Below are 21,884 nucleotides of genomic sequence, written 5' to 3'. Positions count from 1 at the left end.
ATTCGAAAAATGGAGAATATGGCGGTTAAAGCATGAATTTATGGCCGTTATTGTCAAAACAGGGCGTTTTTTTACATTGCGATTACGATGAAACGGCACATAGTGCATCCCCTGGATTTTTTCTGGGTTGATGGCTCTGTTGTGTAGCTCATAATGAAGCATCCCGTTTCATGTCATGGGGCATTCCATTGAGAAATTACGCGAACGTAAAGCAGGCATCATTTGGACTGCTCTTTGACCTATCAACGATTGGCCATCATTCACCCTCATTGGAGCTTGAAAGCCAACTTCATCAATGAAAACAATTGAATCGTCTCCATATTTATTGCGTAGTTCCATGAAATTTTCGGCATATTCTTTTCTTCCGTCCTCAGCGGATGGTAAAACAGCCCGTACAGCAACGTTATAGATTCTTTTTAATGTATAGTGGAAATCTTCAAAAGCCCGCTCTTCTTTGAGCTTCCTTTTGTTCCTCTAACAGTAGCACTAGCTGCCCTAATGGCTCTATATATATTTTTTTAATTTGCTATGAACCGTGGAATGCTTTTTATTAAACATAATCGCAATTACTTTCATTTCGGTAGGCTTTCACTATCTGTTCGCGGTTTTCTTTAGAAGTAAGTTTGTTTTTTTTTTCGAGTTTCCATATTGCTACAAGTAAAAGATACAGTTGAAGAGAGAAAAATTGTGGGCTGTTATTTACTGTTCGAAAGTTCCCGAATGTAGATAAAGCCTTTTCGAATTATTTAGCTTCTTACAACGATACTTTTGGGAGGAATCTTACTAATTAAAAATGGAGGCAATTATGAGATTTGGGGAGGTCCCGTGATACAGTCGTCAACTCGTACGACTCAATAACATGCCCGACATGGATTCAAGCCTAGAATGGATCGTCTCCCCGTAGCAAGGATTTGACTATCCGGCTGAGAGGTAATAAGTCTTGAAAGCCTGTATTGTATAGGCCGACATGTCCGCGTAGGACCTATCGCCAAATAGAATAGAGAATGAAAAATCGTTTTTTTACGTAAGGAGTACACCATGGGAACGCCGAGCGGTCACTGTGTGCCGAAATGAAACTTGCATTGAAAATTCAAGCGTAGCTCAAAGCGATCCAAGCTGAAAATGATCCAAACGTAGTTGAAAACGATTCAGATGTAATTGACTAGGATCCAATCTCATGCTATATGCCATGGTGTTAGTATATTACTCTTTCTTTCGTAGAATGTCACTATGTTTCGATGGTTAGCAAAATGTTTTGTTTATTATTTCCTAAGAAGAGTTGCACCTATAGTATGTTTCATGGTTGATCGTGACTATGGTTTGCGTGAGAAACACTATCTAGTTTCAATTGTTTACGTTTATCGAGAGATGCGCTGAGTCTCGTGATCATGCGCGATATTGTGTGCAATCTATGTTTAAGTTTTATCACGGCGATATTTATATCTTCTCTCTGAGCCGGCTGAGTGTATGGATTTTTTTTTTACTTTTTACGGTTCGCTTTGTGCCGCGTTATGAAGAAAAACGCATGCTATCAATTATTGTGTTTAACTCAAACGCATAATTGACGGTTGAAAAATATTTCAAAACATCCCTTGAACCAACATGATTTAATTTAAATTATCGCATTTCCAACAGAGAAGATTCTAAACACCTCTGATTGTAGCTCTACAAAAATGATGAACCGAATCTTGCTCGAGTATGGTTTAACGTAAACTGATTTATTCCCTAAAAACTTGCTGTACAATATTTGACTATCGGTGATTGATTGCTGCTCTAATTAATTATTGCTATAGTTCGGCGGTCTATATTTGAGCCAGTCTCGTAGTACAGTCGTCAACTCGTACGACTTAACAACATGCCCGTTATGGGTTCAAGCCGCAAATGGACCGTGTCGCCATACGTAGGACTGACTATCCTGCTATGGGGGGATCAATAAGTCACTGAAAGCCAAGCCCACAAGTAGTGGGTGGAACAGGCAGGCCTTGACCGACAACGGTTGTTGAGCCAAAAGAAGAATAGTTCGGCGGTTGGCAAACTCCGACTGCGACAGAAAGAGTCAAATTCTACAAAAATGTTCGTAGAGTTTCACGTGAAGTAGCAAATAGACAAATCAATAGCAAAAATTTGTGAAAGTTATGTGTTATATGAACTGTTAAGAGCCGCCATCACAAAATCAAACAGCCGTACTCTGCCGATAGCTGCTTATAGTTCATTACCCAATCAACCAATGCGAGTTACATCTTTCAACGCGTGAACATCCTCAATCAAGCAATCAAAGCTCAACTCAACTGTTTCAAATTTGAAAAGACTCAACTGTTCGACGGTTTTCTTTTAAATCGCTGATAACAGGTTGAATTGGGCAGCATTTTTATACTAAATATCTTTATTTCAAATCCTTCAGAGTGGAGATGAAGACACAACGTCCCGTATCGATGAGGAAAATGACACGGAAGAGGAAAGCTCCTTTTCGAACAACTCTTCGCTGCACCATACGCCTTCGAAGACGCTGTCTCGCACCGATGCGGTAATTAGGAAATGTTTCTCCCCATCATCCCACATACACACTGTTCACTCTCTGCTTGCTTGCGCAGGATTTTGGCAACATCGTGGCCAGCGCTGGCTCAGCAAACGTGAAGGAGCGACGGGTGAAGAAGATGAAATCATCCTCCCCGATACCGATCGGCTCCTGTCACACCGTGTCCGGGCACGAGGCGATGGATTTGGCGAAGCGGCTCAGCGAAGAGCTCGCCGTCCAGCAGCAGCACCAGCTACAGCAACAGCAGCACCAGCTGCAGCAGCAGCAGCATCCGTACCACCATCATCATCACCAGCAGCAGCAGAAACATCTGCACCAGCAGCACCACCACCATCTGACTGGTTCGTTCGGGTGCGGCGGCAACGCGAAAGACATCACGCGCCCGCTCAGCCCGGACAGTGAGCCGCGGGCCCGATCGTTCGAGCACCAGCAGCAGCACCACCATCATGGCCACCAGCACCATCACCATCATGGCAAAATGCATCACCACCGTTCGAAAGGTGGAAAGGGCGGTAAGTAGCAAGCACATACTGCTTGTAAAGATGACTCTTTTTTATTTATATTCTTTTCGTTCGACTTTTCTTTACATGAAACCTCTTTGTTGGCTACACACACAGCGCTCACGATGAATACGTTACGTGCGGCGGCAGAACGTTGCCAGTATGCTAAGATGGAGTCGGCGAAGGATTTGCTCGAGGCGACAGGTAATGTTATCAGGGACATGCTGGCAAGGCTTGGCCTACTTTAAGAATAATCCACCCACTACCACCCCACCCACCCTCACTCACTCACACGAGTGAGGATTCGATTCGAGGTTTCTTGTCTCTGTCTCCTTCGTACCCTGGTTTTTTCTTTCACTCACGCGCGCATACGCAATCCGTTCATGATACCTTACTGTTTTTGGTTTGTTGTTCACCCCTTTTGTACATGAGTTGAGCTAATGCTTCCTTTTTTACCATATTTGGAATCAAATCAATTTATTTTGTTTGCTTTGTTTGGTAAGTCATTGTAGTTGTATAATGGATTATTTAACATTGTGTTCGCAAGGTGCTTTCCTCAATAACCGAGAATGTTTGTATAGCATAGCTGAGTTAAACTAGATGAGTTGTTGTTAACCTTAACCTTAGAATATCTAACCTAGTGCATAGTCTACATTTGCCATATCTAATCCTTAACTAGACAGAGAAGAGGAAAGCTATGTACAGAAATTATAAACTAGTGATTTAAGACTAACACTTTGACAGTCTCACTAGTTTTTTGAAAATGCACAGACCCATAATGGAATAATGGCAACAAACTTTTAGAAGAAAATAATTCATGTCTGTTCTGCATATTACACAATCTGAAACATGGATCATTCAGGCTTTTTCTATTCTTGCAATCGAGCTTTCTCGACGTCGAGATGAATATTACCTAGAAAAAAATCGATTAACTTTGAAACTAAACTATCCTGTCTCTAATTGTGGTTTCGAGGTTTCCGTAGAAATGTGTCAAGTAGTCCATGAAAGCGTCTTCGTGTTTTCGATTCTAGAGTCGATTCAAGCCAGCCGTTCTCGATATCTAGCTAGGATGGAAATGGATCAAATTGACAGTTTTTATGTCAACTGTTGCAGTTTTCTGTGCAGAAAAAAATATGTACTGATAAGAAAATCATTTCAACTCAATTAAAATCAAATTTGATGCTCCAGATTGAAAAAAATGAGATAACTCTATCGAATAAGATAAGAAAAAGGTATTGATTTTGATTACCAATTAGTATATTTCTTATCTTTTGGCTTATGGTCAAATTTTGATGTGAGACGTGAGAGTATTTTCAAATCATTTCCGACAGTAAGTGAATTGAATCGAGTAAAAGGATAGAATAAGCCTGATTATCATTGTTATATCTTACTCCTTCTCTCCCCACGCGATAAATGATTCGAACAAAAAGAACAGAACAAAACCATTGCTCGGGCCTCTCTCCCGTCAATCACTGAACAGGTAAAATACGCTGTTCAACTTAATTAATTATAGTAAATGTACCAATAATGGTGCCATTTGTATGGGTTCAAATGTGCTTTAATAGATTTTAATTGTCAGGAAATTTATGAATATTTTAACACATAGAAATTGGAATATGTTTTATCTTCGCAATCACAACTATTTTTTCCATCAAATACTATAAATTTATGAAAAAATACATCTTTTTGTGGCTGCTTCGTTGTACCTGTAATGGTGGTATTGTTCCTATAGTTGTCGTATTCTGTTCCTATAGTGGTGGTAAACAAAGATTCCTCAAAACTGTGTATAATATAAATGATTGCATAATATTGATTTCTTACCGAAATTAATCATAAAAAATGGATACATTTGAGTTATCAAAAGATTGACTAATGTACTTTATAACGACTGTAGTACCACGGCGGGAAGATGGCTTGATTCGTAGTCGATTTTTCACTTAGCGAGAAATGCGAATTTTGCCCTTTTTTGGTAAATTACTTACAGCAAACTCATTTCTGTTAATAAAAAAAACACCTAAAAATGCGAAAATATGGTCAAAAAGCAATTGAGTAAATCAATAAAATGTCATAAAAGTTGTGTTAAAAAATAATAATTGCGGGATTATGAGATAATTTCCAGCGTTAGCAAAAATATAAACATCGTTGTGAAATCCTAAGGATTTTGGAAAAATGTTGACACTTTTAACAAAATAATAGATTTTTTTGTAAATATGTAACGGAAAGATCCCATTTAACTTTTAAACCCTTTGTTAAATACCAGAGAACATTTCACAATAACATAAATAACTTAATTACTCTTAAATTATCGTTTAGTGTAATACCACCGCTATTGGTACTAGCAACACTATAGGTACGGTATGTCATTTCATTAACAGTTCAGGGATCCGTAGAGAGTATGTAGATAATTTAGGGGGGATATTTAGTGGAATGTTCCAGGCTTGTATCGTAAAGTTATAAACAAGTGTTTGTTTCTAAATGTTACGAAAAGAACATAAGGGAGCTAATATAATGTAAATGCTAAAGGAATGCTAAAGGTTTCGTGAAGAAGCGCTACTATGCGCGTGTGTAGGTGAGTGCCAGCGAGTTTCTGGCAGCTGGGACAGTTACCGGCGAGAACAATCACAAGAGTGTAACAAGCAGGAGACAGTGTCGCAGCGGCCGATAGGCGAGCCTTTTTTAAAAATTATCTTTACCTTGATTTACCTTGGGGGAACGGTATGATTGCATCAAATTCATTCGCCTCTCGCTAGACTCGTACATATTTTCATTGTCATTCATGTAAATTTTGAACGTAAAGCCTTGGCTTCTTAAATTTTGTGTTTTACTTGATCGCGCTATTTTGGTGGTTATGTACAGATGAAACCAAAATAATAATAATAATAACAATAATAATAATAATAATAATGCTTTTTGGTGTGGGAATGTTAATTAGATGTTTAATTAATTGCCGCTTTCGCAAGCGTATGATATATCATTTATTTACGAATTGAATTGTTAGTGTTTACTCGTGATTCATGTACTTTTCCTAGAGCGAGCCTTAACTCCCCAAAAGTACGGTCATTTTTTGTTGTGATATGTTTCCTTTAGAGCGTTGTTCAACTTTCCATGTATATCGCATACAAAATTATTGTTTTTTTTTTATATTTTTGTTTTTGTATTTTGCTTATCAATTAAATTACTTTTGTATCGGCATCCTCTTTTGGTCGTTTTGACGAGTTTTTAGACACGCACACCAGTTGTTTTCGAAAAACTCGGATTTTGTGTAATGTAAAATTTGCTTTGTTCTCACTCTAACCAATACAAAAAAGCTACACGTACGTGTCGTGATTATATAACAATTGTCCCATAGTTTGGTTCTCGTGTAACATATTTTCGAAGTAACTTTCACAAACTAATAAGCTACATATTTATATTACAATTCTATGCTCACACAAATACACCTGCACAACACCAGAGGGTTTACGGAAAGGCGCGCGAGAACCAATAATGTATCGTTACAGGTGCTCACATACAGTACAAACTCTCCCCATTCCCCCTCGATTCCTCAAGCAGAATGTGCATGTGTTGGGCTATCCTGCAGAGACCGCGCGCTAATCGAAACAGTACTTACTAATGTTGTTACAAATGATTTTTCCCCAATTAACTCATCTGGCCAGCAATTGTTCCGTGTCCTTGGTTCGCTCGGCAACCGGCCGCTAGTAGCACGAGACGTTTGCTCGTTCCTCTGCTTTTACCATCATCTCCCACCGATGGCGTCGCCTGATCTTTCACCGGACTGTTTGTGTTTCCGAACCCGAACTTCCCACACCCAGCCAGACCCCATCTTCCCCTGTTTGAGTCTCATGAGTGTGTTGGCCTTTTGGTAGGGGACGCCCAGTTAGCATTTTAGCAACCTTGACCATTGGATCGAGGAGTCCATTGCTTTTCCCCAGTTTGGCACACACACATACGTTTTATTCTTCCTTGATTAACTCGCAGATACACACATACACACTTACATGTTCCCCCACACAGTGCCGCGCAGTTGCATGCATCTCCTGACAACAGTTTTGGGCAGACAAAGTCGTTTGGATTTTGGTTTAGTTGATATTTTTTCTGAAAGTGCGAGTGAAATGATCACAGCAAAAAATCCTCTGTTAGAAATATTTAAAACACATTCCACTTTCTGTTTGTTTGTTTGTTTGTTGCTATCATCAAGTTTAACTGTCGTTAATATTTATGTTTCAATTTGTTGTAGTATCGTTTCTGTTTTTCAAACGTGGTTCGATCTTTGGCTGTCTAGTAAGTTTATTTCGTTTTGACTAATTTACACACGCAAGGTATGATCTGCTGCTTCCTGTCCCTTCACAGTCATATTCATTTGTATATTTTTTTTGTTTAAAACCCGCAAATCCGATACATATCACTGAAACATACGTCCAAGCATACATCGAGTTGCTTCCTATTATCGCCCGATCTAATTTTGTTGTTACTTTTTCTTTTCTTTTTCCTTTTTTCCCCCTTGGCATTTACTTTGCTTTCGGATTCTTGCAATCTGATGCACTCAAAAAAAAAAAAACGAAAAACAAAAAAAAACGTTGCCACATCCATTCGGCGTTTGTTTTTTTCTATTACACACCCCCGCGTCTGGTGTGCCCTCTTCTTCTTCCTTCCACGACACACGAAAACAAAATCTGCTCGATCTGTCGTCTCGGGGACGGTCGCAACCCACACTTGAGCGCTAAAAACTGGTAACTGTATATTTCTTTGCAACATTATGTTGTGCTATGGTTTTTTTTTCTGCCCGTGTGCTGTTTGGTGTGACGGGTTTGGAACGTTTCCGGCCCATGTGTTTTACGCGCACGGTTTGTGCCCGTGTGTGCGTGTGTGTTTGTGTGTGCGCGTGTATGGTGCCGTTTACATTTTGATTAACGAAATTAAATAATAACGTTTTATGGTTTGAATTTGGTTTTGGAAATTGCTAACATTTTCAATTTATTATTTCTTTAACCCACATCCCCCCCCCTCTCCCTTCTCCCCCTCGCCTGATTTTTATTCCCAAAATACCCACGGTATGCGCGTTTGTATGGGTACTTTCTATTTTTTAAATGTTTTTTCCCTGGAATGGCATTATTTTTCTTCCGTTTTTTCTCCTTCTCTCTCTCTCTACCAAAACAAATCCATGTTTGTGTTGCGTTTTTGTTTGCAATTGGTTTGATATTTTCTTTTTTGCCAATTTGCGCGACCCGCGTGTTCATCCGTATGGTTTTATCTCTTTCGACTCACAACCAACGGTCATTTTCAAATCTCATGCGAGCACGTGTCTCCATGCCGCCTGTGTGCCAACTGATGCGTGTGCCCCGGTGTGTCTGTGTGTTAATGTTTTGATGTGTGATTGATGGTGTTTATTTGTTTGTGTGTGTGTGTGTTTTGTTTTTCTGTCACCATCACGGTTTTTGTTGGGACTTTTGTTGTACATAAATGCTCCAAAATTGAATATGTCACCAAAAACCCGCATACTCTTCTAAACACACCCCGCCACCGTCGTTCTGTTTTTTCTCCACACCAATCTGCCTCTTTTTCTGATCTGTTTTTTGCGATGAAAAAAAAAAAAAAAAACTTGGTGGTTCACCTTGGTCGAACGAATCATGTCCACTCGGTCATTGATGTTACTCTTCCGCCCCACTGTACATACCGCGCCGGTGCAGATCTCGACCTAGACTTTGTCCTGAACGACGAGGAACGTTGCGTCGGGTGCGAGTGTTCCGCACTGCAGGCACAGGCATGCTTCGCCCCAGCCTTGCCGACCTGCTCGTCGTTGTCAGCTTTGCCGACCGGAAGGGAAGAGGAGCGCGCAGCTGCAACCGGAGCGGACAACGATGTGCCCGACGATGCCGGCCGGGGCGCGAACGTTCACGCGGAACCGCCGCCAACCAGCGCTGTACGGCCGAGCCTGTACATTGGTCCGCCCGAATCGTCCTACAGCTGCGATTCGATCAGCGAGTTCACCCCGAACCTAGACGACCAGGAGCTGTACGTTTCGTCGTTCTCGGAGTCGGAGGACGAACAGCAGCGAGAGGATGCAGACGATGCGGCGAGCGGCTCGGACCAGTCGCGCTACTACAGTGCGCTCGGGCAGCACGACGACTGTAGCGGCACCTACCTTCGGCGCTCCCTGTCGTACACCTTCTCGAACGATCCCAGCCGCTACCATCCGGGAGGGACGGCGGACGAGCAAGCAGCAAAGCACCGCGCTCGACGGACGCTGATGGCGCGCAGCGCGGACGAGCTGTCAGCAGCCGATCGGCAGCGACACGGTGACTACGACACGGCAGCAGTCGGCTGCTGCTGCCCCGCCTGCTGGCTGGCGGTACCGGCGGACGACAGCATGCACCGCCGCAGCCGCTCGTTGAGCCCGCCGTGCGTGCGCCGCCTGCGCAGCAACACTACCGCTGGCGTGTCGCCCGCACTGCTGCAGGTACCGCCCTCAACGGACGATGGGCCGACGCCGGTGCGGCTGGTGCGCTATCCGGTGCGTGCGATGGCACGCTTCGCCAGCGATCCCTCCCTACCGCTCGGGCGTGGCTGGGCCGAGGCGGCCCACGCTCCCTCGGACCGGGCGAAAGCGCTGCGATCGCTGACGGGGGCAACCTGGCCGTGGGCCGACCAGCGGAACCAGCCGGTGCTGGTGACGCTTACCACGCCGCCGCCGGACGAGGACGAGGACGGTGAGCAACCGCTGCTCCGGCTGCTCCAGACCGCCGCCGATGGTGATGGCGGCGCGGTATCGGGAGCCCAGCAGCATCACCCTTCCGGCACCGGTAACGATGGCAACGACGGGCACGTCGCGTCAGCGAACTCCTCCTCCCCGCCCCTTGCACACATCTCTTCGCCATCATCCGGTCGTGGTGTTCCGCAACCCGAGCCGACCACCATTCTCAGCAAAGTGGCCCCGGTCGTTTCTTCCCCTTCTTTCCCTCCCACTGCTGTGCTTTCGTCTTTCTCCGTCTCCATTACCTCCTCCACTTCCACCACCAACACCAACAACAATACCACCATCTGTCTGTCTGCTGACACAAGTAACTTCTTTTCGACTTGTTCTTCCCATGTGCACACAACCACCAACACCGCCGACACCACACCTGCCGTCACCGCCACGTCCGCTCTGATCGGTCCGCTGCTTTCCGCCACCAATTGTAACCCCACCCTCTCCTCCGCCCGTTCGCCGACCCCCAAACCCGTACTGGTCAAATCGTACACCATAGACGGGTGCGGCAGCAGCAGTGGTGATGGGCTGCTCGGCTACCCGATGACGACGACGACGGCGTCGGCAGCGGATGAGACAGCAGCAGCGGCAGCCGGACCCACCGACGGTGGCGCCGACACTGGCCTCGCCACCAGTACCACCACCCTCGCCGGCGGTGGTGGCGGCTGCCCGCCGTCCTGCTGCGGCACCGGGGGCACCGCGCGATACCCCGGCTCGTCGCACGGGTCGGGCTCGCTGTCGTCCTGCTGCTGCTGCTGCTGCTGCTGCTGCTCGACGCCCTCGTCGTCCGCGGGCGGGCTTGCCGGGGCCGGCACAGGGGCCGGACCGGCCGGCAGTGGTGGTACCGGATCGAGCGCTGCGACGGTCCGACGCCAGCGGCACAGCATTGCTGGCCAGATGAGCTACTTTAAAATGTTAGGTACGTTCAGCAAGAAGATGGCGACCAGCACGAACAGCCTGTTCAGTACCGCCGTGATCAGTGGCAGCTCGTCCGCGCCGAACCTGCGCGACATGATACCGAGCACCGCATCGCCGTCAGGTAAGGGGTAATGGAAAGGGAAGGGTGTTCTAGCTGCAGCGGAACCACCCCACACCGTGGCACATACTAGACGGCTGCTTGGTGTGTAAGATGGAATTGAGAGCCTCACGCTCACCTGCGCTCTGAGATATGTGCCCCTCGTGGTTCCGATTCCGAATTCTGCTCCAATACAAATCTCCCAACGATACATGCTGAAAAGAAGTCCACCCAAGAAATGCAACGTCCGTTGTGTTGTGCATGTGTATATACAGTGTCATCATTCTTTTAAGCGCATTTTCATTGCTGACCAAACGTTTGAACCAATTTGTTGTTTATTGCTGAAAAATCTATTTTGAGCCGCGAAATTGTTACAATCGCATGGTCGTTAGATTTACTTTGAAAGTCACAACGAACAAGCTAGATAGAGCAATGAAGTGCCCAGTGCTGCAAAATGTCATGAGCATCACGAAATGTTCACCTACGAAAACAATGAACGTATTCGTGGTAGCTTGATGCTCATTGCTGATACTCAATGAAAGTGCGTCATGACATGCCGAACACGACATGCGAGTGCTTGACCTGTCAACTCCGAAACTCTGACTCACAAGCTGAGCTTAATGCCGTCACGAGCATAATCAGGATTTTTTCTGGCTACGAAAATTGCTGCCAAATGCCACTGTTTCAGTCACCAATATGCCTGAAACAAAACTCAAATCAGTTAACGTACACAACTGAAATGATCAGAGGTGAGACTCAAACAGCTACGCTACTGAAAAGCCGCATATATGATCGATTTTATTTTTAAAAAATCAAGAAAAGTGAGTTCTGGAGTACAGAATAATTATATTTTCATAATTGAAATGTTTTGACTTCGAATTGAACATTGCTAAGAAATAAACTGTTTGCTTATAAAACACCTCACTTCGGAGAGCAGTTTCAAGGATAGGTTTTATTTTCTTACACTGTTGTCCGGGTCAGTTTTCAATGTGAACAGCATTATTCAAAACTTACAATATGTTTTTCACCAGCTGTCATTATTTGTGACTGTTGGGCTGTTAAAAAAAACATTGCGTGATTTGTTGAATAATGTTCACATTACGGCGACGTTCATATTAGACACTGAGTCAGAAAACAGTGTATTGCATCGGTTTTAGATGCAGAATAGATTGAGTAGTACCATGATAATTGTGGAACAATCACACTCACCTGTTCTTCAATTACAATGTACAAAAAAATCTCAATGTTAAGCATTAACAGGTCCTTGGATATTTGCCGTATTATAGAGTTTTCCAGAGGTTCTCATAGCTGTGGGATTCTGTATTGGCTCTTTCTTTCGGGAAATGAATTTTATATGGTGGGAATTGGACTCTATGGCACCATTTTTGGCCGGGCTCATTGTAAATTCCTACTGGATTTGTCCAAAAAGGGTGTTATAGTGTCCAATTCCCATACATAAAGTTCATTTCGTATAAGACAGACAAAAATAGTCTACTCATAGTAGACTACTATGTAGACACACTACTCATAACAGGTTGGCTGATAAGTCCCCGGTCTAACAAAGAAAAACCCTTCAAGAGCGATACAACGATTATAACGACCTTCCAATTGTTTGATACCATTTTGGTAGTATTCCTTCGGTTTTACTTCAAAATAGGCCTCAGTTTCGGCGACCACCTCTTCATTGCAGCCAATTTTTTTTCCCTGCGAGCATCCTTTTGAGGTCTGAGATTAAGAAAAAGTCGCTGGGGGCCAGATCTGTAGAATACGGTGGGTGGGGAAGCAATTCGAAGCCCAATTCATGAATTTTTGCCATCGTTCTCAATGACTTGTGGCACGGTGCGTTGTCTTGGTGGAACAACACAACACAAAATTTGCTTGACAAAAGACGCTCTGTCTCACAAACTAATTGACATACAGACGTCAAATTTTGACACGAATCATTTGAAGGTTGGTACTATATAAAAATAATATGCATTTAATACTAGCGGCGCCATCTATGGGTCAGACCGGGGACTTATCAGACTGTTAGTAGTGTCTCACGATTATAAGAACCCCTGAAAAACCCTGTAATATGTGTGAGACTGAAATGTTTTAACCAAGTGATGAGAGTCAAAAGCAAAGTTTTTTTTATCTACGTACGTGGTTGTGTGCTGGGTACTAATTTAATCAATAAATGTAAGTATTTGTCATGCACATTTGATGTCTTGCTGACAGATACTATATTTTACGATACAAAACTTTTCAGCTCTGCGTGTTTTGTATTTGCTTACATATTTTAATGTAAATGAAACTAATAATTGTTCCAAAGGCTAAGGAAAATGTTTGAAATATTCACCTAATTTTTGCCACATTTGTACCACTGATTAATAACTTATTATTATGTTAGGAATTGAGAGCATTATTCACCGCATAGTTTGGCTCAGCGCAGTTCCTCTCAATGTGACCCTGTTCTTGGAAAGTTTACCCTGCTCTAGAAAAGTTTACCCTGCTCTAGGTGATCTCTTCATTTGACGAACTATACCAGCTTCTTTTTCTTCTTTGGCCGAAAAACCGTTGTTGGTCAAGGCCTGCGTACCACTAGTGGGCTTGGCTTTCAGTGACTTACTAATTACACAAAGCAGGATAGTCAGTCGTACCTATGGGGGCACGATCCATTCGGGGCTTGAACCCATGACGTTCATGTTGTTAAGTTGTACGAGTTGACGACTGTACCACCAGACCGGCAACGATACTAGCCAGTCTTCTTTAATGTCTTCTTTTCCGCATTCAAATCCTTGCAAGAAAGCGATCGCTAACAATAATTAGGCACATTACAAGGAGATATTTTCAGTTTTTTAACTATGAAACATCTGGTACGATTCTGATATGTTCTTAGGATGTTTTAAAATTTATTAGAAAACTTCAACACCGTAAAGACAAAAATTGATGCAGTAATATTAAAGAAAAAAAATAGATTAGATTAAATCGTTATTATACGCTCCGAGCGTATTTGTCATCTGTTCGTCTCGAATGAATTAATAATCCTGATAGTTTAAACGTGAATAATCGCCGACGGCAATATAAAAAACAACAACAAAAACATAAAATTTTACTATCTGTTTGCCACGAATGTTTGAATTCACTCTGTACAATACTATATCCAATTAGACATACAATTTGTAAAGTTTCCAGCCTGCAGATCATACTCAACTGTCCCCAGACATGAAGCTGCGCTTATTGGAATTCTGGCCTCTGTAGCACAACTTCTGAGGACATCTTCCGTGAGGGTTTGGTTTCAATTCCAACTTAAACATCAACATCTGCGAGCTGGTCGATTGGATTTTACGCATGTTACACGTAACTTGGTGATATCCTGCATTGAAGCCGAGCAAAATTTTGGCATCTTCACTGTGTAGAAACTGTAGTGACAAGAAGAGATTGCCATCTCTATGCATGCAACGATAGGTTTACATCTACGTTCATTTGTAGCTCTGTAAGAGTGGCTGTAACAAAGAATGCTTTGATGCCTCAGAACATAACAATACCTAAAATAACTTTTAATATAATATTCTACCCCTCTTACTCTCATTCCCGCCTATCTTCTCGGTGCGTTCGCGGAATACCAAACGGCTCCAAAGGATTTGGCGGTGTGCCACCGATTCGCCCACTGGAAACGCTGCACAATGCGCTTTCGCTCAAGCAACTGGACGCGTTCCTGGAGCGTATGACGATCGGACCGCTGTTCAAGACGCCGGCATCGTCGCCGCCCCCGAAACATCCACTGATTAGTGGCGGCCCGATCGCCCACAAGGGTAGCCTGTCGGTTGTGAGCCACGACAGCATCGGCGAAGGCATCGGCAGCGGTAGTGGCAGCATGCAGCCACCATCGTCCATTGTTGCCGCCACCACGCTTGGCAGTGGCACCAAGACCGCAGAAGAACGCACCGCTGCAACGCGGGCAGGCACACGCAACGCTGGTGCGGCAGTTGGCAGTACAACGGTGGCCGCAGGAATGCCCGGACCCAACGGCAACAGCACACCGGCGAACGGTGGCGCGCAGCAGAGTAAGTGCGACCCGGGCGACGATGCATAGGCGCACAGCGCGACAGCGGAGTCGACACGGAACCACCAACGCTTTCTTGTCTTGTTACGTTTGTTTTGCGCTTTCGTCTGTTGATGCTTCTCCAGAAGATAAAGTACAAAAGTACCCCGGTGTATGCATAACTATAGCGAGAGCTAGCTGTGCATTGCGTTAATGCACATGTGCGCACACACGCACATATACGGTCGTTGCAAAAAAAAAACGGTTTGCGCAACCGGTTATTTTGACATGAGTAATTTGAAATTCAATGCCCTAGGATACAATCATATTAGTGTACGTGTGTTGTCTGTGTTACCTTGCCTTGAGTTATGTTCATTTTTATTTCGGTTATATCGGTTGAAAACCCCCTTTTCATTATTTCATTTATTGTTTGTCCCAACATCCCGGAGGCATAAATGTATGTTTACGCCCATTCTTTGTAGAATAGGGTAAATGTACCTATAGTGGTGGTAGTACCAATAGTGGTGGTATTGCACTAAAATGCGGTTCATACGGCAAATTAAAAGCAATTAAGTTATTTACGTTAGTGTGAAATGTTCTTTAGCCTTTTACAAAGGGTTTAAAAGTTAAATGGGGCCATTCCGTTACTTTGTGACCGAAAAATCCATTATTTTGTGAAATGTGTCAACATTTTTCCAAAATCCTTAGGATTTCATAACGAAACTCATATTTCTGTTAACGTTCTAAATGACCATATAACCACGCAATTACTAGTTTTTCAATATAACTGTTATGAAATGTTATTGTTTTACTAAAATTATTTGCCTTTTGACCATATTTATGCATTTTTAAGTGTTTTTTTACCATAGTGCCATTATAGGTACACAAAACAGGCATGTTCCTATAGTGGTTATAGTTATAAAATCAATAAAAACAGGTCGTTTTCTGTTTATTCGATGATATTTTCGACATGTCGTACTGTTTTCACTAAAATAAGCAACAGAAATGAGTTTTATGTAGGTAATTTACCAAAAACAGGCCAAAATTTGCTTATATGGCTGAATGAAAAATTGACTTCAAATCAAGCACACTCTTCCGGGTGTAGGTTGACGACAGGTGTGATGCAGTACTTTCGTCAATAGTTTCATCGATTAACATTATACATTTTTTTACGATCAAATTACGGAAGAAACCAATATTATGGCAGTAATCCTTGCTATTCATACGAAAACAGCTTCTAAACTAAGTTTCATTGATATTATACACCGTTTTTGATGCATCTTTGTTTACCACCACTATAGGAACACAATAAGACGACTATAGGAACCATACCACCATTATAGGTACAACGAAGCAGTCACAAAAATTTGTATTTTTTCGAAAATTTGATGTATTTCATGGTAAAAATGGTTATGATTGCGAAGATAAAACATATTACAATTGCTATGTGTTAAAATATTCAGAAAATGTCATTTCTGACACTTTAAGTCCATTAAAACACATCGGTACCACTACAAATTGCACCACTATTGGTACATTTACCCTATAAGAAATCGTTTTTTTGTGTATGCATAACAACCCACCTCGCGAGTACGCCTATTGTGTCCGTCCAGTACGTGCGAAACTGCTTCTCCGTGTCAAACGTGAAACGCGATTTGCAACATATAGATTTCATACTCCACTCCACCGTGCTGCTTGGTTGGAATACACGCGTTTTGTGAAACAAAGCCCCAAGCCTGCAACGATCTAACTAAATGTAATTGTGATCCTGTGCAACGATCATCATAGAGCTTGCTAAGTAATATTTTATGCATAAAAAGAGAAGCGGTACAGGGTGTTTGGAGAAACTAGTTTAAAACAATACATAATCAATGTTGAACAATATGATTCTGACGTACCGGCTGAGCAACAGACTAACTTAATGGTTGTGGTCATCCAGCAATCATACTGCATCTGGATGATCAGAATCACTTGGAAATATCGATGTAAACAATGTTGTAATGCTATCTTTAAAAAAAATTAACCGATTTGTGATACAACAAACAAAAAAAAAATTGGTGAGCGAGCGTACGTAAGGAACGTACACGGCTGTAAACCTTTATCTAGGGGTCAGTGTGATCGTGTATGACGTGATCTAGAATGAGCAAAGTAAACGTACATGTTTTTCGACACCAGAATAAGTTTATCGTTTTACTTTGAGTTCGAAAGTCGATGAGGTTTATTGTTGGTTTTAAGTTGTTATATTTTTCTTCCTCGTTTTCATGTAAGTTATGGTTTTGGTTCTGTTAGAGGTGTTGATGGGTGTTTTGTTTTGTGTGTGTGTGTGTTTATGTGTGAAAAATAACATTGTTCCGTCTAACGCTACTTTCAAACATTTTCAAATTTACTTTCTAATCCAACTAACCTCGTTTTCGCATAATACCATCCCTTTCTCTCTTTCTATTCTACTCTTCCTCGACCGCTTTCGCAATTGGTAATGTTCGCAACGGCACACCGGGCTGGACGGGGACACCATTCTCGTTTCCCTTACAGGTTGGAGCGATCATTCGAGCAGTATGACCAGCAGCATCAGTGCGCTGTCGAGCGGTGGCCCATCCTCACCAAACTATTCGGAGGTTTATTCGCGTGGCTGCCCAAGCAGTGACATGTCCGCTAGCATTACCAGCAGCACTGATGGGTAAGCGTATTTTGACAATCAGTCTTTGACATGCTTTGATAGCAACGGTTAACCGTTGACGCCGAATTCTGTTTATTTTTTCTGCACTTTTTCAATGTTGAGTTTCATGAATCTTTCGTTGAGATTCATTCATATGAATCTTCAGTGATGAGTGATTCGAATCTCGAATCGACTCTTCAAAGATTCTTGATTCTCAAAACATTCATGAATCTCCAAGGATTTATGAATCTCAAAAATATCATGATTCTTCAGGGATTCATGAATCCCAAAACATACTTGAATCTTCTAGGATTAATGAATCTCGAAAGATTCATGGATCCATTAATATTCATATATCTACAGGGATTCATGAATCTTTAGAGATGTATGATGTTCAAAATATTAAGTTGGCGCGATCCCATCCAACAACATGCCTGTCGTGGGTTCAAGCTTCGCATGGACCGTCTCCCCGTAGCAAAACAAACTATCCGGCTGCGTGGTACTTACCAAGAAGTCTCGAAAGTCTGTATAGACTGGCATGACCACGTTATTACGCCAAGAAGAAGAATAATAAGAAACTCGAGATCGTCGAATCTGTAGATTGAAGATTGATGAATCTTTGAGATTCACAAATCTTGCCAACCCAGATTCAGATTCATTGAATTATTGCAAATATTCATTCAGATTCATGAATCTGAATCAGATTTACCTAACAGATTTACACTACACTCTTTTCAGCAGTCTGGCGGCAATTGCAAGCGGCCCCGGTGAACAGCTGGTAGCACTGCCGCACCTCTTCAGCGCCAGTGCCCAAATATCTTCCCCGAAGCATCCGGGCTCGGTAGAGCTGAACAAGGGTGGCGAGGACGCGGAAGCGCCAAGACAGCTAGACGAACCCCCGGGCGCCACCGGACTGCTACTCGATGAAGGCACTCGACGTCGTGGCTCCGCGATGGATATCAGCACTGGCGATCTCACGCCGGTGAGCGCTTGCTCCGACTGGGGAGACAGCAACACGAACGACGCGACAAAAGGATCGATCACCAACTACGATCTGGTAAGCTTTTCCATTCTCAACCAGAGCTCACATGCTCCGAGCTAATGCGTTTGCGTTGTTCCCCAGACCACGGCAAACACGACGGAGGAGGAGGATGAAGATGCCACCATTTCCACCGACACGTGTCTGAGTGTGGGCGAACAGCAACACCACCAGCAATTCTGTATAATGCCCTGCACGGGCATGGACGCTCCTTTCGCTTCCTCCAGCAGCATCAAGGAGGGGAGTGGAATGGTGAGCGTAAACAGCAGTGCGGTCGGGAAGAAGGTTTCGCCGTTCCGGGGAGCCTTGCCGTTCGACGAGCCGCTACATCCGGTTGACGGTGGGTGTGACCCGCACGACCTCGACACTTCGAAACCAGAAAACCGTGTCGTGCGCGGTTTCCGCATCCAACGTCAAATTAGTCTGTACGAAAATCAAAAAGAGGAGGGTAAAAACGTGTCACAGCAACAGGGCCACGATTGGTGCGGCGGTGGGGGTAGCAAATCGGAACTCCCTGCAAGCGGTCGGCAGCAGCAGCAACAGCCTATGTCCCGGCTGCATATGTCCTTTGACGAGCTGACACATAGCGATCGCAACACGACTCCAGCTGGCCGCCTGGCACAGTCATCAATTACGTCATCTGCAGCAGCAGCAGCAGCAGTACCACCACCACCAATTCCACACACTCCCGGTGCACTTGTCATACGGGAAGGCTTTATAGAGCCGCCGAGGCTGACGCGTGTTACCAAGAGCTTTCACGGCAAAACCAACCATCAACGGTTCGGTGTCGAGGAGCAGCAGCATGGGTCAGAATCGACACCGGATGGAGGATACCGGCGAGCCAGCGATGGTCCGGTGGCGACGACGGGCACAGCACGATACAGCAAAACCACACTTCGCCCGCAACATTCCAGTGCTGCCGGTGTGAGCAGCCGGTTTACCACGTCGATCGTGCAGGAACCGGAACAGTTGAGGGCCACGGAACCGGACACGGAACCTTCCGCTGCTTCTTTGAAGACAAAGTGAGGGAGAGAGAGAGAGATAAAGAGAGAGAGAGAGAGAGAGAGAGAGAGAAGAAAGAGAGAGAGGAAGAAAGAGGCCTTAAAGAGAAACAGAATTACGAACGGTGTGTAGATCCCGCGGTGGCTATGTCCATACATTTGGGGTGGTGCTTTTTAACAGGGGTCTCCAAATTACGGTCCGCGGGTTGCATGCAGCCATCAAGAGCCTATAAGGCGGCCCGCGATGACTTTGCAAAAGTGAAATGAAATAGTTTTTTTTCGATTAATTATTCAAGATTTAAATATTTGCTTTTGAAAGACGAACTTCACGATTCAATAAAAGACAGTTTATTATATTCAGTTAGTGTCTGCTAATCAAATCGAGATTTGAACATTCACACATTCTAAAGGTAACGTTAAAATGGCTTTCAACAAAGTTATTTGTGAGGCAATGCGGTCCGCGAACTTAACAGTTTGGAGTCCCCTGCACTGTAGGATTAGAGAAATATTTGCAACACAATAACATAAACACATACTTATTGCAACTATTGGACTTATTGCAGCAATAAAAACAGATACAAATAAAACTATTTGTTTACGAATATGTCAAAATGAGTGGCACAGTTGCGCTAATTTTAATTCCTCTGTGAAAACTAATGCGCATTTTAATTAATCGTGGAAAACTGAGGACATGAGGGCAAGAAGAGTTACGAAAGAAAACAAAACGATGAATAAAAAGCGAGTTCCTTGCTATTTTGTAGGGTCGCGTCGCGTCCATTCGTTGTAACTCAGATTTTCTATATAGCAACAGGATTCAAAGGTTCAACTTGGAAATTGGGGGGAGCATACACTTAACTGTGAGCTTGTTACCTCAATCAACTTCCAGATGGAGCAGGCGAACCAAGAACACAAACACTATTTTTGAAGCCTACCGGATCCGGATCAGGATGTTAAACGGTGTAGACCAGCATATAAAGGTTTTCGAGACGTACTCAGTATCACGTAGCCTGTAAGTTTCCATGGAACTTCTACGAAGACGTGTTAAGGAAGGTAAAATAAAACGCGAGGCACGACCGCACTGGTTCGTTTTAGAATTGTGGAGTGAAGTTTATTTCTACAATATTCTTTCTACAATATCTTAATAGTTGTAATAGTATATGTGCATGTCCGACACGCCTTGAGGTTCACTTCTCGTGAACGTAGCCCAACTAGGAACATTATTTAGTTGTACCTAAAACGACGGAACGCATATCCTGTTGGCTCTCGTTCCCTACTTGGTACCATCTATTACAGGGTTTCACACTTTATCTCAAGACCGCGGGACCCCTTCCCGAATCTGTCTTAGCCAAAGCCAAGATTGCGGTATGATGCTTGAAAACGTTGATGAATAAAAATAAAATATATATTATATAATATTATATAATATATATTTTATTTTTGCTTAGACTTCATTACGATTTCCAAGTGTTTCATGATTAAATAGTCAATGCGAACTTTCCTCTCGTAATTCCATTACTAGACTGAACCATCGTTCATCGATATCTCCCTGTTGTGGCAGCAACTGGTAGATTTGTAATTAAATGTTTGCAACGGTTAAGTTTGAGAAGTACTTTAATGGCCCGATGCTTGAGTTCAACGAAAAGCGTAACCAACACGGACACGCGTAGGGTAATACAATAATCATAGAGTTGGTACCTTCAGCATGTTTAAAGAGCCGAAAGTGTATGTATGACGAACTTGTGCCTGACGAACACCAGATAAGGGTACATTGCACAGTTACATATACATGTACATTATACAGATACATTAGGATACAGATCATTATTGGATGTTACATATAATGTACGTTATACAGGTACTTTAGAATACAGTTCATTATTGGATGTATAGTCGTATTTCGAATCTTACTTTTTAAGATACGAATAATCTAGATATGACGCATTGCATTTTGCGAAATTTTAATCTCAAATGTCACCCTAAAAATGTCGAAATTTCCTCCCTGAAGGACTAAACCCGCTGCAAAGAGGGACTTGTCACTTTTTTCTTAAAACTGTAATGAGCGTATCGCAATTATTTACGAATTCTACAGCATTCTTTGCTTGTTTGTTTTTTTTTTTACTCTAGAGCCCTCACCAGATAAAATATATCCCAAACATTTTACAGATTTCGAGCTGAAAACACACTTCTTCAAATTAAAATGTACGTTATGTGCTTTTCAATGTGTTAGGTCTGTTTCGAGCTTTTTAACATGATCTGTTTTTTATGTTCTTTGTACAAGGATGTCATCTTAATAATTAATAAATCCTATGGTCTGGTGAATTAAAAAGTCAAAAAAGGAGCTTTTTATGACGATACATTTGTCACTGTC

General features: G+C 43.1%; 1 protein-coding gene across 13 annotated transcripts in view; it reads left to right on the top strand.

Moving 5' to 3' along the window:
- Positions 1-20,269, top strand: part of LOC120906514 (inositol hexakisphosphate and diphosphoinositol-pentakisphosphate kinase) — a 43,831-nt gene extending 23,562 nt beyond the window's left edge. For 11 of the 13 annotated variants that reach the window (XM_040318258.1, XM_040318256.1, XM_040318252.1 and 8 more), the window contains 8 exons: positions 2,402-2,524; positions 2,592-3,048; positions 3,154-3,240; positions 8,724-10,820; positions 14,417-14,842; positions 17,353-17,497; positions 18,215-18,533; positions 18,600-20,269. In XM_040318258.1, the coding sequence (XP_040174192.1) occupies positions 2,402-2,524; positions 2,592-3,048; positions 3,154-3,240; positions 8,724-10,820; positions 14,417-14,842; positions 17,353-17,497; positions 18,215-18,533; positions 18,600-19,541 (4,596 nt within the window). In that variant the 3' untranslated portion in view covers positions 19,542-20,269. The remainder of the gene's footprint in view (positions 1-2,401; positions 2,525-2,591; positions 3,049-3,153; positions 3,241-8,723; positions 10,821-14,416; positions 14,843-17,352; positions 17,498-18,214; positions 18,534-18,599) is intronic. The other 2 variants (XM_040318253.1, XM_040318259.1) reach the window with 2 other exon arrangements.
- Positions 20,270-21,884: the final 1,615 nt, after the last annotated feature.

The sequence above is a fragment of the Anopheles arabiensis genome, chromosome X (assembly GCF_016920715.1).
Source record: "Anopheles arabiensis isolate DONGOLA chromosome X, AaraD3, whole genome shotgun sequence".
Taxonomy (NCBI): domain Eukaryota; kingdom Metazoa; phylum Arthropoda; class Insecta; order Diptera; family Culicidae; genus Anopheles; species Anopheles arabiensis.
The sequence above is the reverse complement of the archived record's forward strand: the minus strand, read 5'-3'. Positions and strand labels throughout refer to the sequence as shown.